This window comes from Onychostruthus taczanowskii, unplaced genomic scaffold, assembly GCF_017590055.1.
Source record: "Onychostruthus taczanowskii isolate IOZ18803 unplaced genomic scaffold, ASM1759005v1 scaffold5, whole genome shotgun sequence".
Lineage (NCBI taxonomy): Eukaryota > Metazoa > Chordata > Aves > Passeriformes > Passeridae > Onychostruthus > Onychostruthus taczanowskii.
Window position 1 is genome coordinate 5,018,262 of NW_024502568.1, and position 18,690 is coordinate 5,036,951.

The 18,690-nt window shown below is 35.1% G+C and overlaps 1 protein-coding gene across 2 annotated transcripts in view; it reads right to left on the reverse strand.

Moving 5' to 3' along the window:
• Positions 1 to 18,690, reverse strand: part of ADGRA1 (adhesion G protein-coupled receptor A1) — a 255,536-nt gene that overhangs the window by 56,635 nt on the left and 180,211 nt on the right. The window contains exon 1 of one of the 2 annotated variants that reach the window (XM_041415729.1): positions 18,263 to 18,324. The exons of the other annotated variant lie outside the window; for it this stretch is intronic. Within the exon in view, the coding sequence (XP_041271663.1) occupies positions 18,263 to 18,277 (15 nt within the window). The 5' untranslated portion in view covers positions 18,278 to 18,324. Of the gene's footprint in view, positions 1 to 18,262; positions 18,325 to 18,690 lie in introns of those variants that run through there. 2 annotated transcript variants of the gene reach the window in all.

Sequence of the window (18,690 nt, forward strand, 5' to 3'; positions counted from 1 at the left end):
ACAGGGCAATACAATTCACCTGATTTCTTTTGAGACATTAAGAACTAGCAGCAATTAGTTTCAGGTGAATAGGGAACAAGCTACAATTGGTAATACAATTATTTACTTTGAAAGGAGAAGATAAGCTGGAGTGAATATATCCAAAGTTTGTACGAAAACCAGCTTAAAGACTTCCGATTTTTGTTTGATGACCTTGAAACAAAGAGGAATGTCATCTAAATGTTCTAAATCATGTTTTACATATTTATAATGAGATTGTCTATTATAAGCTGGTGAAACAAGCCACTTTGGAAAGCAAAAGATAAGGACAAGGATGTGAAAGCACTGGTTGATCACAGGATGACTCAGAGCCTCTATGATTTAACAATTAAAAAAAGACTACAAATACAATCCAGAACATACAAGATTACTCATTTCCATGTAAATATTCTGATTTTAAAGGCCTAATCAGAAATAGAACACACAATTTTTGATCAACTAGGCTGAGGAAAGTCAGTCCAGAATAGAATGGATGTAGAGGGTGGTTATTAGGGTCACCCTTAGAATTAATAATTTCTTTCACAAGTGGAAAATAAAGGAGCTTAGCTTTGCTAGCCTGGCAAAATGAAAGCCATGTAAGCAAATGGCCAGCAAGAGCACAAGGACAAATAGGACATTAGCCAAGAGCAAAAATGCAGACTTAAAATATGCAAATATTTCCTAGCCTTTATAACAGAGAGGGTGGGATACTTTTCAGGCATTATAGACACAAAAAATTATCTACTCTTGAAAGAGTATTTGAAAGCTTTATGACAGAATTACAAAATCAAGTTAAAAAGGTTTGATTTATTCTCTGTTTTACAAGAAGTGTTTAAAATTCCTTCTAAGGACTCATGAATTTCCTTATTAAAGGAATTTTTTAACTTTCTACTTACATCCCCAATATACAGCTAATAGAGCTCATAAAAATCTCACTAAGAAGAAAATGAATTTAAAAAAAACCTATACAGACATGGTAGGAAAAAGTGTGATAAAAAGATAATTGTGATTTTTTTTTTTTTTTTTTTTTTTTTTTTTTTTTTTTTTTTTTTTTTTTTTTTTTGAGAAACAAGTTTTCTGAAAGCATGCTGGACACATGTAAGAGCTGCAGGCAGCACTAAATGACTGCTTCAATTCAGGGTCCACAACTGACTTGCCATATTGCAAAAAGTTAAGCCACAGAATGCATAAAATTCACCTTCAAGAGTTCTTAAGGGAGGCCTCTGAGTTTTCAATTAGAATTTATTGGGGTTTTGGGGAAGAACATTGAAGTCTTAAAGGATTTTAGGCTCACTCCAACATTCACATTATAAGCTGTGGACCTACAGAGACTCACTGCAGCTTCATTTTGGAAAAGGATGGGTTCTGGCAGTGCACTCTACAGGAAAACTCATCCTCTCAGGAGTTTGGTTCATTGGGCCTTTCAGGGCTGCATTAGCTCCTAGAAATGCTGCATTTTCCTCTAAACAGCCTGTGATGAAGGAGTATTTTTCTTTTTTATTTAGAAGCTCAATTAATCTTCAGGCATTAAATGTATGATTTTTTTTTGGGAAAGATCATAAGAATATTCAAGTTTGTTACATTGATACTGTGGTTTTAATTGTTGCAGATGAACTCTTAGGATGGGATGAACCTCTGCTAGAATTTTAAAATGTAAGGACAAAAAAATATTTCATGAGTTCTCTATGTGGATCTTTCAGCTACAAAATTGCAAAGCTATCTCCATGGATCTTAGGAGGGACATCATAATTATACAGAATACCTAACTAACCAAAATATCTTCTACAGCTCATTGACCACCAAATTCAATTACACATAAATATTACCAGTTTAGAAAAAGGAATCATGTGAAATCTGACTGAACTGGCATACGTAAGTTTTTTTGCCATGGTAACTTTTAATTTATTTTTTTAACTGGGTGAATTGTGTTAATGTGGGCCTCATGACAGTATTTCTGCATAGCTTAGTAATTATAACAAAATATTATGAATGAGAATGAAGAGAATATTTCCCAACAGTCAGACAAAAAGTGTTATAAAAGTTATTTCTAAAGTTGGAGAAGCACAATTTAATTAAAAGGAGATGGGCTACTCCATGGCCTCTATGCATGGGAAAATTTACTTGGTACTAAACAAAATTCATATGCATTTTAGTGGAGTGCAATCCATACCACTACAGAGAGCATGATTTTTCTAAAGACTTAGATAATTTCTTATATATACATTTATGAGCAGAGAGTGATGCAACCATCAGGTAATACAGTAATTCAAAACTGAATTCTGTGACCGAATATTGCAATTATTTAATCATATGATAGGACTTCTCATTTCATTGATGTGATATTCACACTTAACTAAGATAGATAAATAGTAGATCATCTAGTAATGTAAGTGGGAATGTAGTGAAAAAGCTTAGTTAAAAAATTTTAAATAAACTATATTGATACAATTGTCCTGAGGCAAAGTGAGCTTCTACATTGCCTATGATGTACAGAAGTCCAAGTGTTTTTCTGATGCTGCCTTTTCATAAAGATGACTGCAATGAAATGCTGACATTGTTGCTTGATGACTACTGAAACATTGATCTTCTCTGATACTGGAGGAAAGCTGAAACTGCTGAAAATAATTTTAGTATTTTGGATCTTTTAGGAAGTGAATTTAAAATTTCCACACCATTAAATGATCCAATATTCTGATTTTGAATCATTTGGATATTATTATCAAGAATTATCTCTCTTGCCTAGAGTCATAAAACAATTCAGACCCAACATTACTCTTGCAAGCAAGGCACACTTTTCCAGAAGCAGACGCAAGATCACTACATTCCTTTGCTGTTGGGAACTCTTCATGTGTGGAGGCGCAAGGCTTGACTCCATGTTTTCAGAAGGTTAGTTTATTATATTATGATATATGTTATATTGAAATACTATATTAAAATGATACTAAAAGAACAGAGAGAAAAGATTTCATCAGAAGGTTAGAAAGAATAAGAATAAAATGCATAACAAAATCTTGTGACTCTCAGAGTCTGATGTAGCTGCATCTGTGATTGGCTCTTAATTAGAAACAACTAACATCTACCAATCACAGATGCACCTGTTGCATTCCACAGCAGCAGATAGTTATTGTTTGTATTTCTTTCCTGAGGCCCTCAGCTCCTCAGGAAGGAAAAGTCTTAGCAAAGGATTTCTCATAAAATATCATAGTAATACTTTGCCTTTTCCTTTAGTTCCTTCTTCTGCACAGTCACACCTCCCTTCCCTCAGTTACAGGATCCAAGTTCACTATCCTCACAATAATCAATAAATTACACCTCAAGAGGGGCAAATATGATTTCTTCCCTCCTGTTCAAAAACTAATTTTTCAATTTTGAAAACCTGATATGTTTTTATTTCCAATTTTTCAAAATAATAATTTGCTTTCTGAGTTTCAGCCATGTAGTCAATTTATCAGTACAGTCAGAAACCACATGTCGTAAAAAGAAATGTAAAAAAAGGAAGGAAAGTGAGTACAGTTACATCAGCAAGAGAGAGGTTCTGTGTCACAGAGATATTTGCATTTGGATGAAAGTACTCAAGGGCCTTGAGCTGCATGGAGTTAAAGCACTTGTGTATCAGTGATGGTGAGTGACATTTTCAGGAAATTCTTTTAACTCAGATGTTGAGTGTGAAGGAGAAGACTCCACTACTGCCAGTGCCTGAAGTCATCAGTAGCTGCTGCTCCCCAAAGCTCCCATGCAGAATCCCATACCCTGCTCTGTAAGTCTCACACACATTTCCAGCATTCTGATGCACCAGTGTGGACACAAAATACAAGATATGGAGCTCAGTATGACAATGAAATGTTAGTCAAAATTTCTCCTCTGAAATTCAGTTCTGGCCAATACCTAGCATGCTGATACAGCCACGGGCACATTGTGTCTGTAGCTCGTGTGGTGCTGGTCCTTCAGTTCAGGCAGAAAGCATTCAGAGCCAAAGAGATCAGTTTTACCTCCAGCTGCATCATGTGTATTCTCATTGTTCTCACCACAGACCACAGCTTATCTGGGCACACTTCTGTTCTAATAAGAGCTTAGGGACTGTCTACCTTGATTGATTCTGCTATGTTTTCCTAAGAGTTTTGTCACAGAATTATGGGAAAATCAAAAATGTTTGCTAGCATTATCCACAGTAAAATCCAAATTCATCCACAAAGGAGATGAAGTCTGAGCAGATCTCCATCAATCTACTGATCACTTTATACAGTCCTGTTAGTTTAAGAAGGTTGGAAGAAGCTTACCTCTTATTTATTAATCTTTTACAGATGCTAAGAAAAAACCTAGGCATCTGTGATTTTTTTTGTTACCACATAAATAATCACTTGACATAGTCGATGTCATTTTACTTCTAAAAGCTAACTGAATTAAAACCTTAATTCTCTAGTGAAATCAAGTTTTGTAGCTCAGCTGCTTGTGAAATAGTGATGATGTTCCCCTGATTAAGACTTTAAAATATTGCACACATTATCAGTACCTGTCATCTCTCATCACTTGAAAACTCCTAGTTTAAACTGGGTGAGAGTGGTGTTATATTTCTGGGGCAGAATGTGCTCTATCACTCTCAGTCAAGCGAGTCCCTTGGCTTTCAGACACCAAAGGTCACTTGATACTTCTTACAGTGACTGAATCCTGGGGAGGTCTGGACTAAGCCCACGAGGAGAATCTCCTCATTCCCATGCAGTGACTGTTGAGAATGAAGATCTCTAATATAATGCAAGAGGTTTGTGATATAAGAGATTCCTTTAAATACTCAGACAGGTGCTAACCCAGCTAGAGTTACATGGGATGAGACCTATATAGTAATAACTAAGAACTCAGCTCAGTCTTCTCTCCCCATTTCTTAGATCAAACAAAAGGGAAAAATAACTATCTTAATTCTTCCAAATATAAAGCTGCTTCCAGTTTTCAGTGTACTAGAGGACTGTACAGGAAAACATAGCCTTTTTGTCTTGCTCATGGCTTTTGAATTAATAGTTTTCAAGTATTAGTGCTGCAGGGCCTGCATACTGAAAAAGCAACAGCAACATGTTCATTAAAAATAGTTGTGTATACTCCATGAAGTGTTCACTTTTAAAGTCTTGTAAATTAATTATATAAGCACCAAATTTTCAATTTAATCAGTAGAAAAATTAAGTGATTTACATTGTTATATTGCAAGTATTCACAATGGTTTGAATATTCTTGGTCTTTCCCTCTTGCTCTACTGATTTTCTAATCTTTTTTTCCATAAAGGTCAATTCTTCTGGCATCAGTACATTTAATATGTTCAAAATTTTTTACCAGAGGACTTTATTTTAAAGGACTCTATTTACCCAGGCACATCAACAGTGTATATAATGCAGAGATTCTCAAGGACTTCCACTGCCACATTTGATGGATTTTTTTTTAAAGTGTGTTATCATTCTTGCTGAATCACTTCCATTCTCTTATTAAACTGATATGCCTTTATTTTGGACAGTAGCAATGTTCATTTTCTAACATAAAAACTTAATATGTTCACCATTTCACTACCTTTTCCTTCTGGACTTCCCAGTTTTACTTTCTGCATTAAATCAGATGGGAGTACTTTGGTGAACCCTACACATGCACTTCTGGACTTTTACTACTGCCATACCAGATGCTGACATGAGTACCTGAGAGTATGAATTAATTATTTAGAGCAAGGATCTGAAAGAAATGAGCTCAAGTAGGAAAAGGGGGGTAAAAAAAAAATCAATACAGAAAAAAACTGAGTCTCTCATGCCAAGCGAAGGACTAGCATCGTGTACAAAATTAATAACTAACATTATTAGCTGAAAGACAGTGTATTTTTTAAAAACTGGCAGAGTCACAAATTGTCTATCTCAGCAATGAGAAATACTTTTATCATCAGGAGTTTTGAATCCGGGAAGTTCTGTATATCCACACTGACATGGAAACACTGCTGCCAAAGGCACAGACTCTACTTAAATTTGTATTCTCATTCTTCTCTGTTATGTAACATAAAGAAAAAGTGTTTTTATAGTAATTATGAGGGTCTAGAAAAGATTAATTCACAAACTAACAAATGGATTTTGATCCTGTTTCCCCAACTACACCTAGAGTTATTGTCTTTTGTTTCTTTCACATAGGACACATCACCTGAAAAGCAAAGGTTAAGATTTACTTAAGCACAGCATTAAGTGAATATCTCAGCTTTAACAAAATAAAATAACTTCAGTTAAGGTCCTATTTTCTTCCACAAAAATAAAAACTGATTGGCTATTTTGTGCTCTTCTGCCGCCTTAAATTTTTATAAACCAGCACTTCTTCAATAGATGCACATTAAAAATGCAGTGACAAACAGTCATAAGGAAGCAAAATCATATTCACTGGTCATAGACATCTTACTGTCTCCTAATTTTATCACCTTGTTGGGGCTCTTTGAGGGCCACACCAAAAGCATATTTTCCATACAGTTTTGATATCATTTATCTTTTTAGATACACTTTTTAAATGTCCTTGTTGAAAAGCAATAAGTCAGAAGTGATGCAGTATATAAATATATATATATATATATATATATCTGAACAAAGCATTTTCTTAGTCTGTAACACCGACATGGAGAATTCAAGATACTTGTACTTGATAAGCCATGGTCTATTCAGCAACATTGTGTTAGCATTACTCACCAAGTGGAATTAAAAACTGCACTACAGTTACCATGACAACCAGCTGTCTCCCACATACAGCATCAGTTTGAATTTGTGCAGACCATTTCTAACAATGATTTAAGTCAACAAATTCAGCATTACCCTAAGGTAAAAATCTGGTTTAAGAACAAATAAATATTTTCAGTTTCATAATATTACTTAGCCTACTACATTAATTCCAAGTAGGACTTGGGAGATTTTCAGAGAGCTGCAGTGACTTTTCTTCAAAATTAAAGGTGAATAGTAATCTTCTGCTCAATACAAAGTTGAGGACCATTAAAATTCCTAATCCCCTGAACATGCAGGAAGCATATGGAGAAGAGACACTGTAACATTCATAGAAGAGCTTGTGAAGAAAATGCATTTGAATATTTATTTAATCATTTTCTAAAATTTACATTTGAATGATACTGTTGATTACCTTGGGTAGTATCACTAACATCATCAGTGTACGCTCGCTATACAGATTCTTTCTAGAAAAGAAACCTTAACCCATGTTCATCAAAAGTATCAACCAGTAATTCTCCAGTGGGAAAATAACCTGAAACTTGGAATATAATTTCTGGGGAATTCTAAAATAAATGCCTTTTCTTGTAAACTACTGGATTTTGTGGTTTTTGTTGGTTGGTAGATTGGTTTTGCTTTTATTTTCAATAATCAATTTACATGGAAAGAGAAGCCTCAGTTGCTTTTGAAATAGCCAAGCAACATGAAGCAACAGGAATGCATCAGATTTACAATGTCTGGTACAACTTCACACAGTTGCATGTCTGGTCATCAGCATGAAGGAGCCACCTGGCTACTTCAGATCCTTTTGACTGCCAAACATTCTTGCAGTAAATGGTCAGATTTGACAGTGGTTGTTCAGCCTGGAGAAAAGGAGGCTCTGGGGAGACCTTACTGCTTTCTACAGGTACCTGAAAGGCGCTTGGGTGAAGATTGGTCTCTTCTCCCAAGCAATAACTTAGAGGATAAGGCAAAATGGCATCAACCAGGGGAGGTTTAAACTGGATATCAGAAAAAATGTCTACAGAAAGGGCTGTCAAGCACTGGAACAGGCTGCCCAGGGAAGTGCTTGAGTCACCATCCCTGGAGGTATTTAAGAGACATGTTAGGTGTGGCATAAAGATATGGTTTAGTAATGGAAATGGCAGTGCTTGCTTAGTGGCTCAGCTCAATGATTTTTGAGCCCTTATCCAACCTATATTATTCTATATTTCCATGATTGTCATTGAATGAACACATAATGGCAATGATGAACAGATCTGCTTTGGAACAGTAGGATGTAGAGCTCTGAGGGAAAAGAACCTCTACAGCAACATAAAACACACTTATCAATTGTGTATTTGTACACTGACAGTGGGAACAGAGAAGAATCTAAAGGCTTAATAAAAGGTGGCTAAGCTATTAAAAATGTAATGTATAGTCAAACTAAAGGTAACAAATTAATAGCACTATTTTTTATGCAAGAAACTAAAAAAATCAAAGGCAAAAAATAGAGTCTGTATTTACTAAAAATACTGTAAATATTGCATACTGAACTACAAACATATTAATGATGCATTCTATACTCATTTTTGTGGGAGGAAGTGCCACAGCTAAACATTAGTGCAGATTTCCCATTTGGTGTACAGTATAGCACTTGTTGCATTACAGACCTTAAAAACACTTCAGGAAAGAAAAATGATCAAATAAGTAGAAAAGTCAAAACATTCAGAGGCTGGAAGGAATCTGAGGCTATGAAAAACATTTTTAATCTGTGATTGAGGATCTTTGAATCCTAAACTTCAGGAAAATACATACAGTAAAAAGTTTTAGTTTTAATATAATGCTTTCAGTTTTAAATTTCATTTATGGGAGAATGCTGGTCAGAGGACAAAGTCAGAAAAATAACTATAATCATAATATAATATCTAAGAGATTGAGGAAGAAAATAGCACAGACATTCATTCAGCTCTGGATCACTGTGGACACATTTGTTATCAGTGACAGGCAATGTGAAATCAAGCACAAACTGAAATCAAACCCTTCTTTAAGATTACACTAAACTGAACTGACAGGAACACTACATGCAAGAAAGAAAAAGAAATGGATTTTCTATATAGCACTTCGATCTTCAACAATGGGAGCACATAACGTTTAAATGTTAAAACAGAAGACTTCAAGAGAGAAAAGAGATAGAAAGCAAGAGAAGGAATAAAATATAACCTGGGGCTCCAAATCCACAAATTCAGACAGGAACAATTATTTTTTTACCAGAAAAAGACTGCACAGTCAAAGGTAAATGACAATGGAAAACAATTTACTGAATTGTTACTGAATTTCAACAGATTTGTAATAACCCATTAACTCCTAGATTAAGCTGTAGTGTAATATCATAAAATAAAATACAAATTAAAAGTAAATCAAGATGATAATATAGGCAGATGTGAATCATTTTGCCTTGAAGCTGCATCTATACCCTTGTGTCAAAGATGCCTTAATAGGGTTCAAGTAGCATTGCTAACATTAATGGATATTTTCTTGTTACATTTCAAAAAGGTATTTACAGCACAGTTTAAAAAAAAATATCGTTCTATGATTATAAACTCAGGCAAAAGGCTTTTCATCTAGCAATTTAAAAATAAGAAAATTTATTCAGTTTCACAGCTGCATTCCTCTAAAACAGGTCTCACCAAAATTTTTCAATAAACTTGTCATATACGTGCTTCCTGAATACAGCTGACTTATGGGTGTGTCTGTATTAAAATTTTAGATTAGATTGGGAAAACTGGTCTGATATTCTGGAATTATTTTCATTCTATCACATTCATATCTGCATGCCAATTTTCCAATTTTCTGATGAGATCTCTACTGCCATGATTCCACAAAGCCCTCTCTCAGTGCACAACGTGGATTCCATTCCAATGAAACAGTCACAAAATGTAAGTGATGAGTTACATGGGAGAGGACAAGACCTAGTCTGAAAAAACTTCAAATACACGATATTGCTGTTGGATTCTCAGTTACACTCCACAGATTTGGACCTGTTGCATTGCATTGCCTATTAAAGTGGCATTAAACAGTTCTCACTTTTTACAAATTCCTTCCCCTTCTGTGATTCAGGCCTCTCCCGGTTCTCTTCCTCTTAAGAGTGGTTATCTGTCTATTCCTAAGCCTCAGAAACAACTAAAATTGAGCTCTTTCTCTTCCCTACAGTCTAACCCTCCTTTTCTCCTTCTTTATAAAATTGTGGATAGCTCTGCAATAGCCACAATCATTTCAGCCTGGACATACCGTTGGACTGTGGTTTTATTGCTGCAGCTTACAACAGGTAACCTCACCTATTGTCTCATTGAAGGACAGCCAGCTGAACCAGAATTGAATGGCTTTTTCAAATTAAAGGCCGTCCACAAACCTACATTGAGATGAGAATCTTCATCTCTAGGCATTAATTGCTATCAGTAAATCCCCCTGAAGCAGACGTCAGTCAGGCAATTAAAATCTAATGAAAAAGACAGGAGAAAGAAAGAGGAAGAAGCAGGAAATAAGGAACCTGTGGTTCCCCAGATGATTACAGGGACAGCTGATCTGAACTTGCAAATGATTTTATTAGAACAATGGCATACTGGTACAAAATCTTGCACTTTACATATTCAGGTGACTAATGCAACATTAGCTCATTTAAGGAAACTGCCTCCATTTGTAGAGTCCTGAAATGTGCTGTAGCTGCTACATTTACAGCAGTTCCACATCTTCCACATATGTGGAAGAACTCACATGGGGGAAGGGAAACCAAGCTTGCCACTCTGCAGAAGTTACATCGTGCTCTGGCTCTAAGGTATCTGCAGGACAGAGTTTGAAAAGGCCAGGTTAAAAGCTGGAGCAGATCAGAAAAAGCAGCTTCACTCTGTAACTCCTGAATCAGATCTGCAAAAAGCCAGAAAACACAGCTCAACAAGAAGGAAATACCATTAATTTATTTGACTGATAAGGACGGGAAAGCTAATGCCTGGCATGGCAGTATTTTTTCACCTCGTAGGAAAGTCCTAGAATTTGTTTCTGATACCTGAGTGCACTTCAGCAACCCTTTTTAAACCCAAAACCTGAAGAGACTTGGGATGACCTGAGTTTTTGTTGTCACTCTCTTTCCATCACTATTTTTGTAGCAGTTTTGGCAAGCAGAGATTTGGACTACACTCTTTTTATCTAGAGAGGCATTTCCTCTTCAAATATAAATATTCTAACAATAATATGTTATTATTCCCATTGCTGATTAACTGCTGAAGGTAGACAGAGCAACTCAATTTTACAATCAGTCCCATATTCCTTAGAAACACTGACCTTTTCAATGTTTTAAAGTATGTGTTTATTTGATCACATTTTAATCTAATCCTGAAATATATTTTCCTCTGAAGCAAGGGAAAGGCAGTAATTTAAAATGAACATTTTGAAAGACATTTTGATGTCTGACTAGTTAGTGGATTGAATCAATGAACTGAAAAAATAAAAATTATTATTTTCTTCTGAGCAGTTAACCTCTTTTCAGATATACATAAAGGAATTGATACAATTTTGATTGGCATTTCCAGTCATACAAGGAAAATAAGATTTTCTGTTATGGAGATAATCAAATAGGAGATTTTTAAGATGTGGCTGACTGAAGCAATTAAGCCAATTTAAAGGTTGTGTTTTAGATAAGTGAGTACAGAATGAACTGAGAGTTCCTGAGAGAAGCCCATAATTATGTAAGGTGGGGAGAAGTGGACAGTAAGATTGAGTCTGCAGGCAAGAGTTGTTGTATGCAGCAATTTGAATATCTAAAGCAAAACTTTGGAATTTATTATGTTTGAGAATTTCTCAGACTATTTAGAACAGAAGGTTATAAGGATACAAAGGGTTTTAAAACCTGTGATTTTTTTCCTCTGTTTAGGCTTCTATATCCATTTCTCATTCATGATTTTAAGAAAATATACCAGAATTTCAAAGATGCTGTAAATATAAGGCATGTGCAATATGCATTTTGCAGTAACCTGATATCCTGCTGAAAGTGTATCATAAGCCTTAGTCCAGTAATATAGTTGGATTTGCTCTTGCAGAGTCCACTTCAAAAAAACCTTTAATTTTGTATTTTGATGTATAGCGCTCATCCTTTCTCTCGGGTGTGTAGGAGAGTTTGCAATTTCACACCATGAACATTAATTATCACTTGCTGTACATACCTTGTAGAAACAAACCCATCTAACAAAACAAACAAAGAGTGCAAGTCAGTATCTGCCCATTTTTCTACAGAAAGAGACAACATGTACTCTTCATGCAGGAAATATTGATAAATGGCACCTAAATAATATCAAGAGTTCAAGAAAGAATGCAGCAGATCATCAGCCACTCAACTCTTCACTGCTATGCTAATTTACAGCACTTCAGGGTGTGCTGCAGTCTCTTCTCTGCATCTCAGTGAACATATAGGAGTTAGTAAAAATATTGCATGCTTTCAAATCAAGACTCTGTGTTTTCATTTGTTGTAATTTTCAGCAACCAGCAGGATTGCTTATACTAAATATTGAAGGTCTTTCCTGGCTAATCAATGAAAAACTTAACACCGGTATTGAAACAGGCAGAAGCACTGAGTGTAGGCCAAAGTTTGTCTAAAATAGAATCATTTATTGCTGAAAACCAAATTTCTTCAATTTGACAAAGCAGTGATGGAGAGGATGTCTACATAAAGCATGACAGGCTAAAGAATAGATTTATTATGTTTGCTTCAAACCAGAAGGACTTCCAGTACATGTCCTTTTGCTCACATGGTAAATGACCAATTGATTTTCTTGTCTCTGTTCAGCAGTAAATAACCTCATAAACATGGCAAGGTAAGGGCAGACATCCAAAAAGTCTCAGTTTTGTGCAGCTATTTGTGTCTTACAGGTTCGAGAGGCACACCATGAGAAGCTGAAACAAATCAAGAGTGCAGACTTCCTTTCACCGGGGTACAAAATGTCTCTAATATGATATAACTTGCCTTTGAAATTGTTTTCCACAGGTCTGAAAGGGTCATTTTCATGTAATTACACTCTGTTGCATTTGATACACACATTAACTCTGCAAACCTCTGAACTGGCATTACATCAATTCACTGCAGATCACACCAGGGTTTGCCCAGTGTTACAGAGATTTGGGCCCTTTTGTAAATTCCTAACCCCAGCATCCTTTAGCTCCACAAGTGCAACAACCGAAATTGACCAAGAAACCCTCACATACTCTGAATTTAAGCTGAAAGTTCAAACTCACAATTTTAAAGTCCTTTCTTAAAACCTATGATCCTGACAACAAGCTACAGTTCACCAGCTCTTTAACAATGGACCAGTTAAAAGGGGAAACTGCTTCTATACTTATATGTTGTCTCCCAATTCTCTGATTTTCTGAAAACATGGATCAAAGGATCACCACTGTCATAGAAATAAACAATATTGAAGTTCCAACCAATGGGGTAGATGTCAGAGAAGAATTTTCCCCTCTGCTCTATGAAGAGTATTTAATGCGTTGCATGGAGAATTATATGACAAGAGATAAAAGAGAGAGATCATCTCTATGGAAACAGTGTGGTCTACATCACTGGTAATGGATAGCACAGAAATGAGCTATCCAAATGTTACAAGGCAGTCCAGTAATATAATTATTTGAACTAGTGCCTACATAACCAAAATGGAACTATAAAATGGTTCACACATATTGCCTGAGAGATTTTACCAGCCTTAACCACCAGAGATGTGATTAAACCTTTAATTGTTTTGGCCTTGCAGTGCAGAAAGTCCTTGAAGTTCCTTCACTCTACTATCTGTTTCAACAATTAGAATTCAACTGCTATAGCATAATTTTTCACAGATTAATTTTACAAATTTAGTACAGTCTTAGTAACTGACCAGCTAAGTTCAGCCTTAAATCATGAGTCTTTGAAATTAAATTACACTAAAAAAAACCCAAACCAAAATGGACTATGCTAAAATGCCATTTTTAAAATTTTAATCATGTTTATTCATGATGCAATTTTTTTGTTTGGTACCGTTATTTCTGATTTTTCTATTTTCTTCAGCCCAGAGGTAGTACAGCAAGAGATAGAGAAAAATGGCATCTGCTTTTACTTGTGTATCACTGGACTTGTACAGGAGGGTCCAGTCAGTCCAAAAGAAAACAAATCCATTGAAGACAGCAGTATAAGAATTGGCCTAATCTGTGCGGTTTTTTAAAATATTAGGTTTTGATTTAAATATACAAACTCATACTTTAAAGTACATCATAACTGATAAGTGCTTAATTCAGAATAAAACCCTTTTTCATTGGTACAGATTCAAAATGCTGCACAAGATCACGTTACTTGGTCCTTATTTTTATAAGGAATAGGTAACATACCTGAAAATTGGGATGAGTTAAAACAACAGAACTGGAAAAAGTTCACCCAGCAGACAGAAGATGGACTAGGTAAATTCATAGAGGAAATAAAAGCTGAGGATAGACAAAGCATATTCAATTACATTCTTTGGCTGCATTAATTTTGGTCTTGTCCCTGTATCTCTTCTGTCTGTCTGCTGCATTCAGTGCTGGGTTCTATAACTGATATAATGCATAATGGTTTTATAGCCCCCAGCAAAGATGCTGATTATAGTGAGCACAATTATCTTAAATATCAAATCCAAAATTTAGCATGACTAAATTTCACTTTAAATGTTAACTACATTATTCTCTTTTTGTTTAGCTATATCAAACATTTTTACAAGTCTGCAGCTTTGGGATAATGCTTCTTTGGCACACCAACATTACAGCTTTTACCCTTTCTTGTATTTGTGGGGTGCGTCGAAAGTCTAATGAATTTATATATTGACAGACTTTATTAAAAGAAACACAGCAGAAGAAATCCTGACTACACTGAAGTGTACATTAATTTTACTTTGACTTCACTAAGACTAGTATTTAATCCATTCTTCTGTTTCTCGAGGTTTAAGAATGCTGTTTCACAGTTATCTTTGTTCTAATGTGAGTTCAAAACACATTTACCATGTTTGAAAACAACTCTGTTGTGTATAATGATGAGTTGATATGAAGTTATTGGAAAATTATTTCTTTGTACATAAAATAATTACTGTATTTTTTCTGAAAAAGTCTGAATGCCTCTGTTTATATTTTAAGTGTGATAGTAAATTTGAGCTATATGCACCTCAATAATGTTTCAGTCTCTTGCACTATTCACTCCATACTACATGGGAGTTTTAGGTCTGACACACACATGACAAAACAGATTTTTTTGGAACCTCCAAATAAGTATACTGTACATTGAGGAAAATTATACTCTTAGTACAGCTGAAAATTTTCTTGTCAAATTAACAGCTTAAGTGTTTCCATTCTGGAATTTACAAGAAATTAAAAAGCATTTTATGAAACACACAGCATTCAAGACAAGGAAAATAACAGTGAAAAATCATGTTCAAACCTTCCATCAAATCCAGCAATTAGGACCATAAATATGGCATTTTAAAAGAAAAATTGTAAAGCTGACTAAAACCACCACTAAGAGGAACATTTTCTACTACACTACTGATGAGCACTTTGTATCCAGGAGTTCTTAGTTGTACTGAAGCATATAATGGATATTCAGAAAAGTTCAATTGCTTGAATTTCAACTGCAAAATTTTGGAAAAAACTAAAACTCTGAGCTGCAGCTGTATAACTTGTTTCGAGAACATCTAAATTGACACTCACACAGATATCTGGTGCTTAAAAATACAAAACTCTATTAAACCAAATTCTGTTTAAGGCCCACATGAGATGCAGTTTGACTTTGCGTAAGTTTGCCCATCACATTTACATCATGCCAAATTAATGGGCACAGACTGGATTCAAAGCTTTGCAGATGCAGATTTAGACCTATATTTATGCCATGATTTCAATTTATCCAAAAGGCTGTATGAAATAAGCACTAAGTTGCATTGGGAACTGGTGCTTTCTAGGGGTATTAAATTTATAACATCTGGGTCAGAAAGAATCATCTATGGGTCTTAGGTCTTTCTGTATGCAGAGTTTTTTCAATAATTGCTTTTTAAAAAAAAATTTTGGTATGAAAACTGGAAGCCATGAAACATTTTTGCTTCTATTCCTTTTGCTGTTATTTATATGATTTTTAAAGTGTTTATTATAGTTTCCATGTATGTGCCCTGTTTGAACTGGTACTGGCAGGTATAACCAGTCTGTGCACACTTTGTGGTTTTCATGAAGCAGCATAACTAAAGCAGTTCCCAGCTGTCTGAGAGACAGCAGTTATAGCACCTACATGGGATTTTAATCAGGCAGGGTAGCAGATAGTCTGCTATGTGCTTGACCAGTTATCCTCTGCCTACTCCCACCTTAAAAGAGAGGATCTGGTTTCTGATGGAATCTCCATACCAGGTACCCTGCACAGCCCTGGCACTCAACACTGCCAGCAAGCTAGAGGCCTCAAAAGTTGTGCAGGATAAAGAGCAATCTCAAACTTTCCTAAGCAAAGAAGAAGGCTTTCATACTTTGAAAAAAAAATCGCATCCCATACACATATATCCTTAAAAGACCAACAACTGATTTAATAAAAATTTTTCTAACTTATTTCTGCCAAAAACGCGTCACTGACTTGAGTCAGCATTTGTTAAGCAAAGACCTACTCCAACATCCACTGTGTGCAAGCTTTGGATCAGGAAGAATTTAAAATAAACTGGATTTTGTAGCTAGTTAAATCATCAGTACCCAGACTCCCCTTGAAGCATATAAAATCTAATTATTTTAATTCCTGAGCAGTCAAAATGTATGTATTTAAAATGGACTTCAGTGCACAGACCTGATAGTGACGGTGGTGTTTGCTGAGTAAATATGTTTACAAGTGAGGTGCATTACAAGTGCCTCAAAACATCACTAGCACACTTCCTTCAAGTAACATAGTGTCTTATTTGCTCATGGTATATATTTAAATTATTAATATAATTGTTACTTCCCTGTTTGCACTTCAGATGTCATTTTGAGGAATAAACACTTTAAGTTTATATAATAAATTTATAATCAAATTAAATAATGTTTCATTACAAACATAATTACCAATACTCAGCCATCATTCAGCAAATGTTAGATGTGATAAACAAACTCAGCAAACGTAGATGTTTTAAAAAGTAATTTTCCACTCTGCACAGTACCAAAAATTGAAATCTCTGATCTTGGTTTCTACTAGTAACAGCCAGCTGCATCCAGAGGCATTAGTGTTAAAACAACCTTTTTACTTGATATGTGACTGGCAGATAAATCCTAATTGAACACACTGACATGTCTTTCTCTTCATGCAATATGATTTTGTGAAAAAGCATAGTATATAAACTACAGTGGCTTTCAACATACTCCACTAGCATTTCTCTCACTGTTTTAGTCAAGTGATGAGCTGTAATTTATGCAAACTGACTGCATATTTTTCATCTGCTATTTGGATCATTATGATATACACTAATGAATACAAATACTGAATAAAAGGAAAACACATTTTACTTCGTTGGGGCTTTTTTCAGATTTTATGAATGAGATGAAAAGTATTTATTAATTTGTTTGGTCACAACATCATTATTTTGTTGGGCATGATGGCAATAGCAGCTTTTATGACTGTGATCATGCTATTAGATACATAAAAATACTGAAACACCTTAAGAATGGGTGTATGACTGAAGAAAAGAACCATGTTACCAATAAGAAAATACAAATCCATCATATAGCAAACTTGAACCACCATGCAATAACACAAGGAATGAAGGCATAGCAGGAGCATTTTTTTCTATATATATTTATACATATACATACACTTAAACAATGCTTTGACCTGGATTTTAACTCAGAACTGCAAACTAGCTTAGACTTACATATAATATAGTTTTGGAAAATACATTATCTGTATGGAAGAATAATCAGTTGAGTGCTGATTTACCAGAACATTCTCAACAATGCAGTCAAAGTCAGTAACCTCCTGAAATTCAGTAAAAGGTGAAAAGCCATAGCTGAGGGTGCAGATATATAGATACAGGGATTCCTTGCTGCTTCACAAAACCACAAATTGTTTTTCTGCAGATGAGTCCTAAAGATGGGAGGACAACAGCACACTCTGCAAATATGCCAAGTCTGATATTTTGTAAGCTCATGTGCTTTATGGCAAAGAATATGGTTTTGCCAATTTGTTTGCATATTATGCTGAGTTTTTGCATGTTGATGTACCTAATTACTCTCGCAGAAACAACAAAAACATCTCTAGTAATTAATCTTATTAGAAACAGCTGCATTCATATACTACAGATAATGTCACAATGGTAGAATTATGCTCTTTTAAAATGTTAATAGGGAAGAGAAATGACAGGTGAAACTAAGTGATGTGCTTGGCCAGCAATGCTGGTCTTTGCTTATTGACAAAAGCAAAGTAGGAGATCAAAGCATTCATTTCAAGCTGTGAATTTTGCCATACTCTCTTTACTAGCAGGAAACAAAGCCAGTTAAATTTTGGAAGTTCTACTTACTGGATATTTTGGCATTTCAAAAATTCTCTGTCACAGGAGTTATGTTTTCTTCCTTTTTTAGGGATCACCCAAACTAAACAGTCATCAGAGTAGCTACAAATTGTACAAAGATGAAGAAGATTCAGGACAAGATGCAGAAAAAGCAATGATGAAATGCTGCTCAAGTGGGAATAAATGCCCAGTTCAAATGTGGAGTCGACAGAAACGATATAATTGTGAAGAGTCAGAAAGCCAATCTACAAATGGATCTTCATGGTAGCAGTTTTAATCCTGCTCCTTATCTTTAGTGCTCACATGGAGTAGCTGTTAAAGAAATACATGAAGCACCTCATGATGATATCTCCCAAACAATTCCCAAAGCACAGAGGGAGAAGACAGAAGCCAAACATCAGAATTTACATCATTGTCTTACATCACCTCACAGCTAC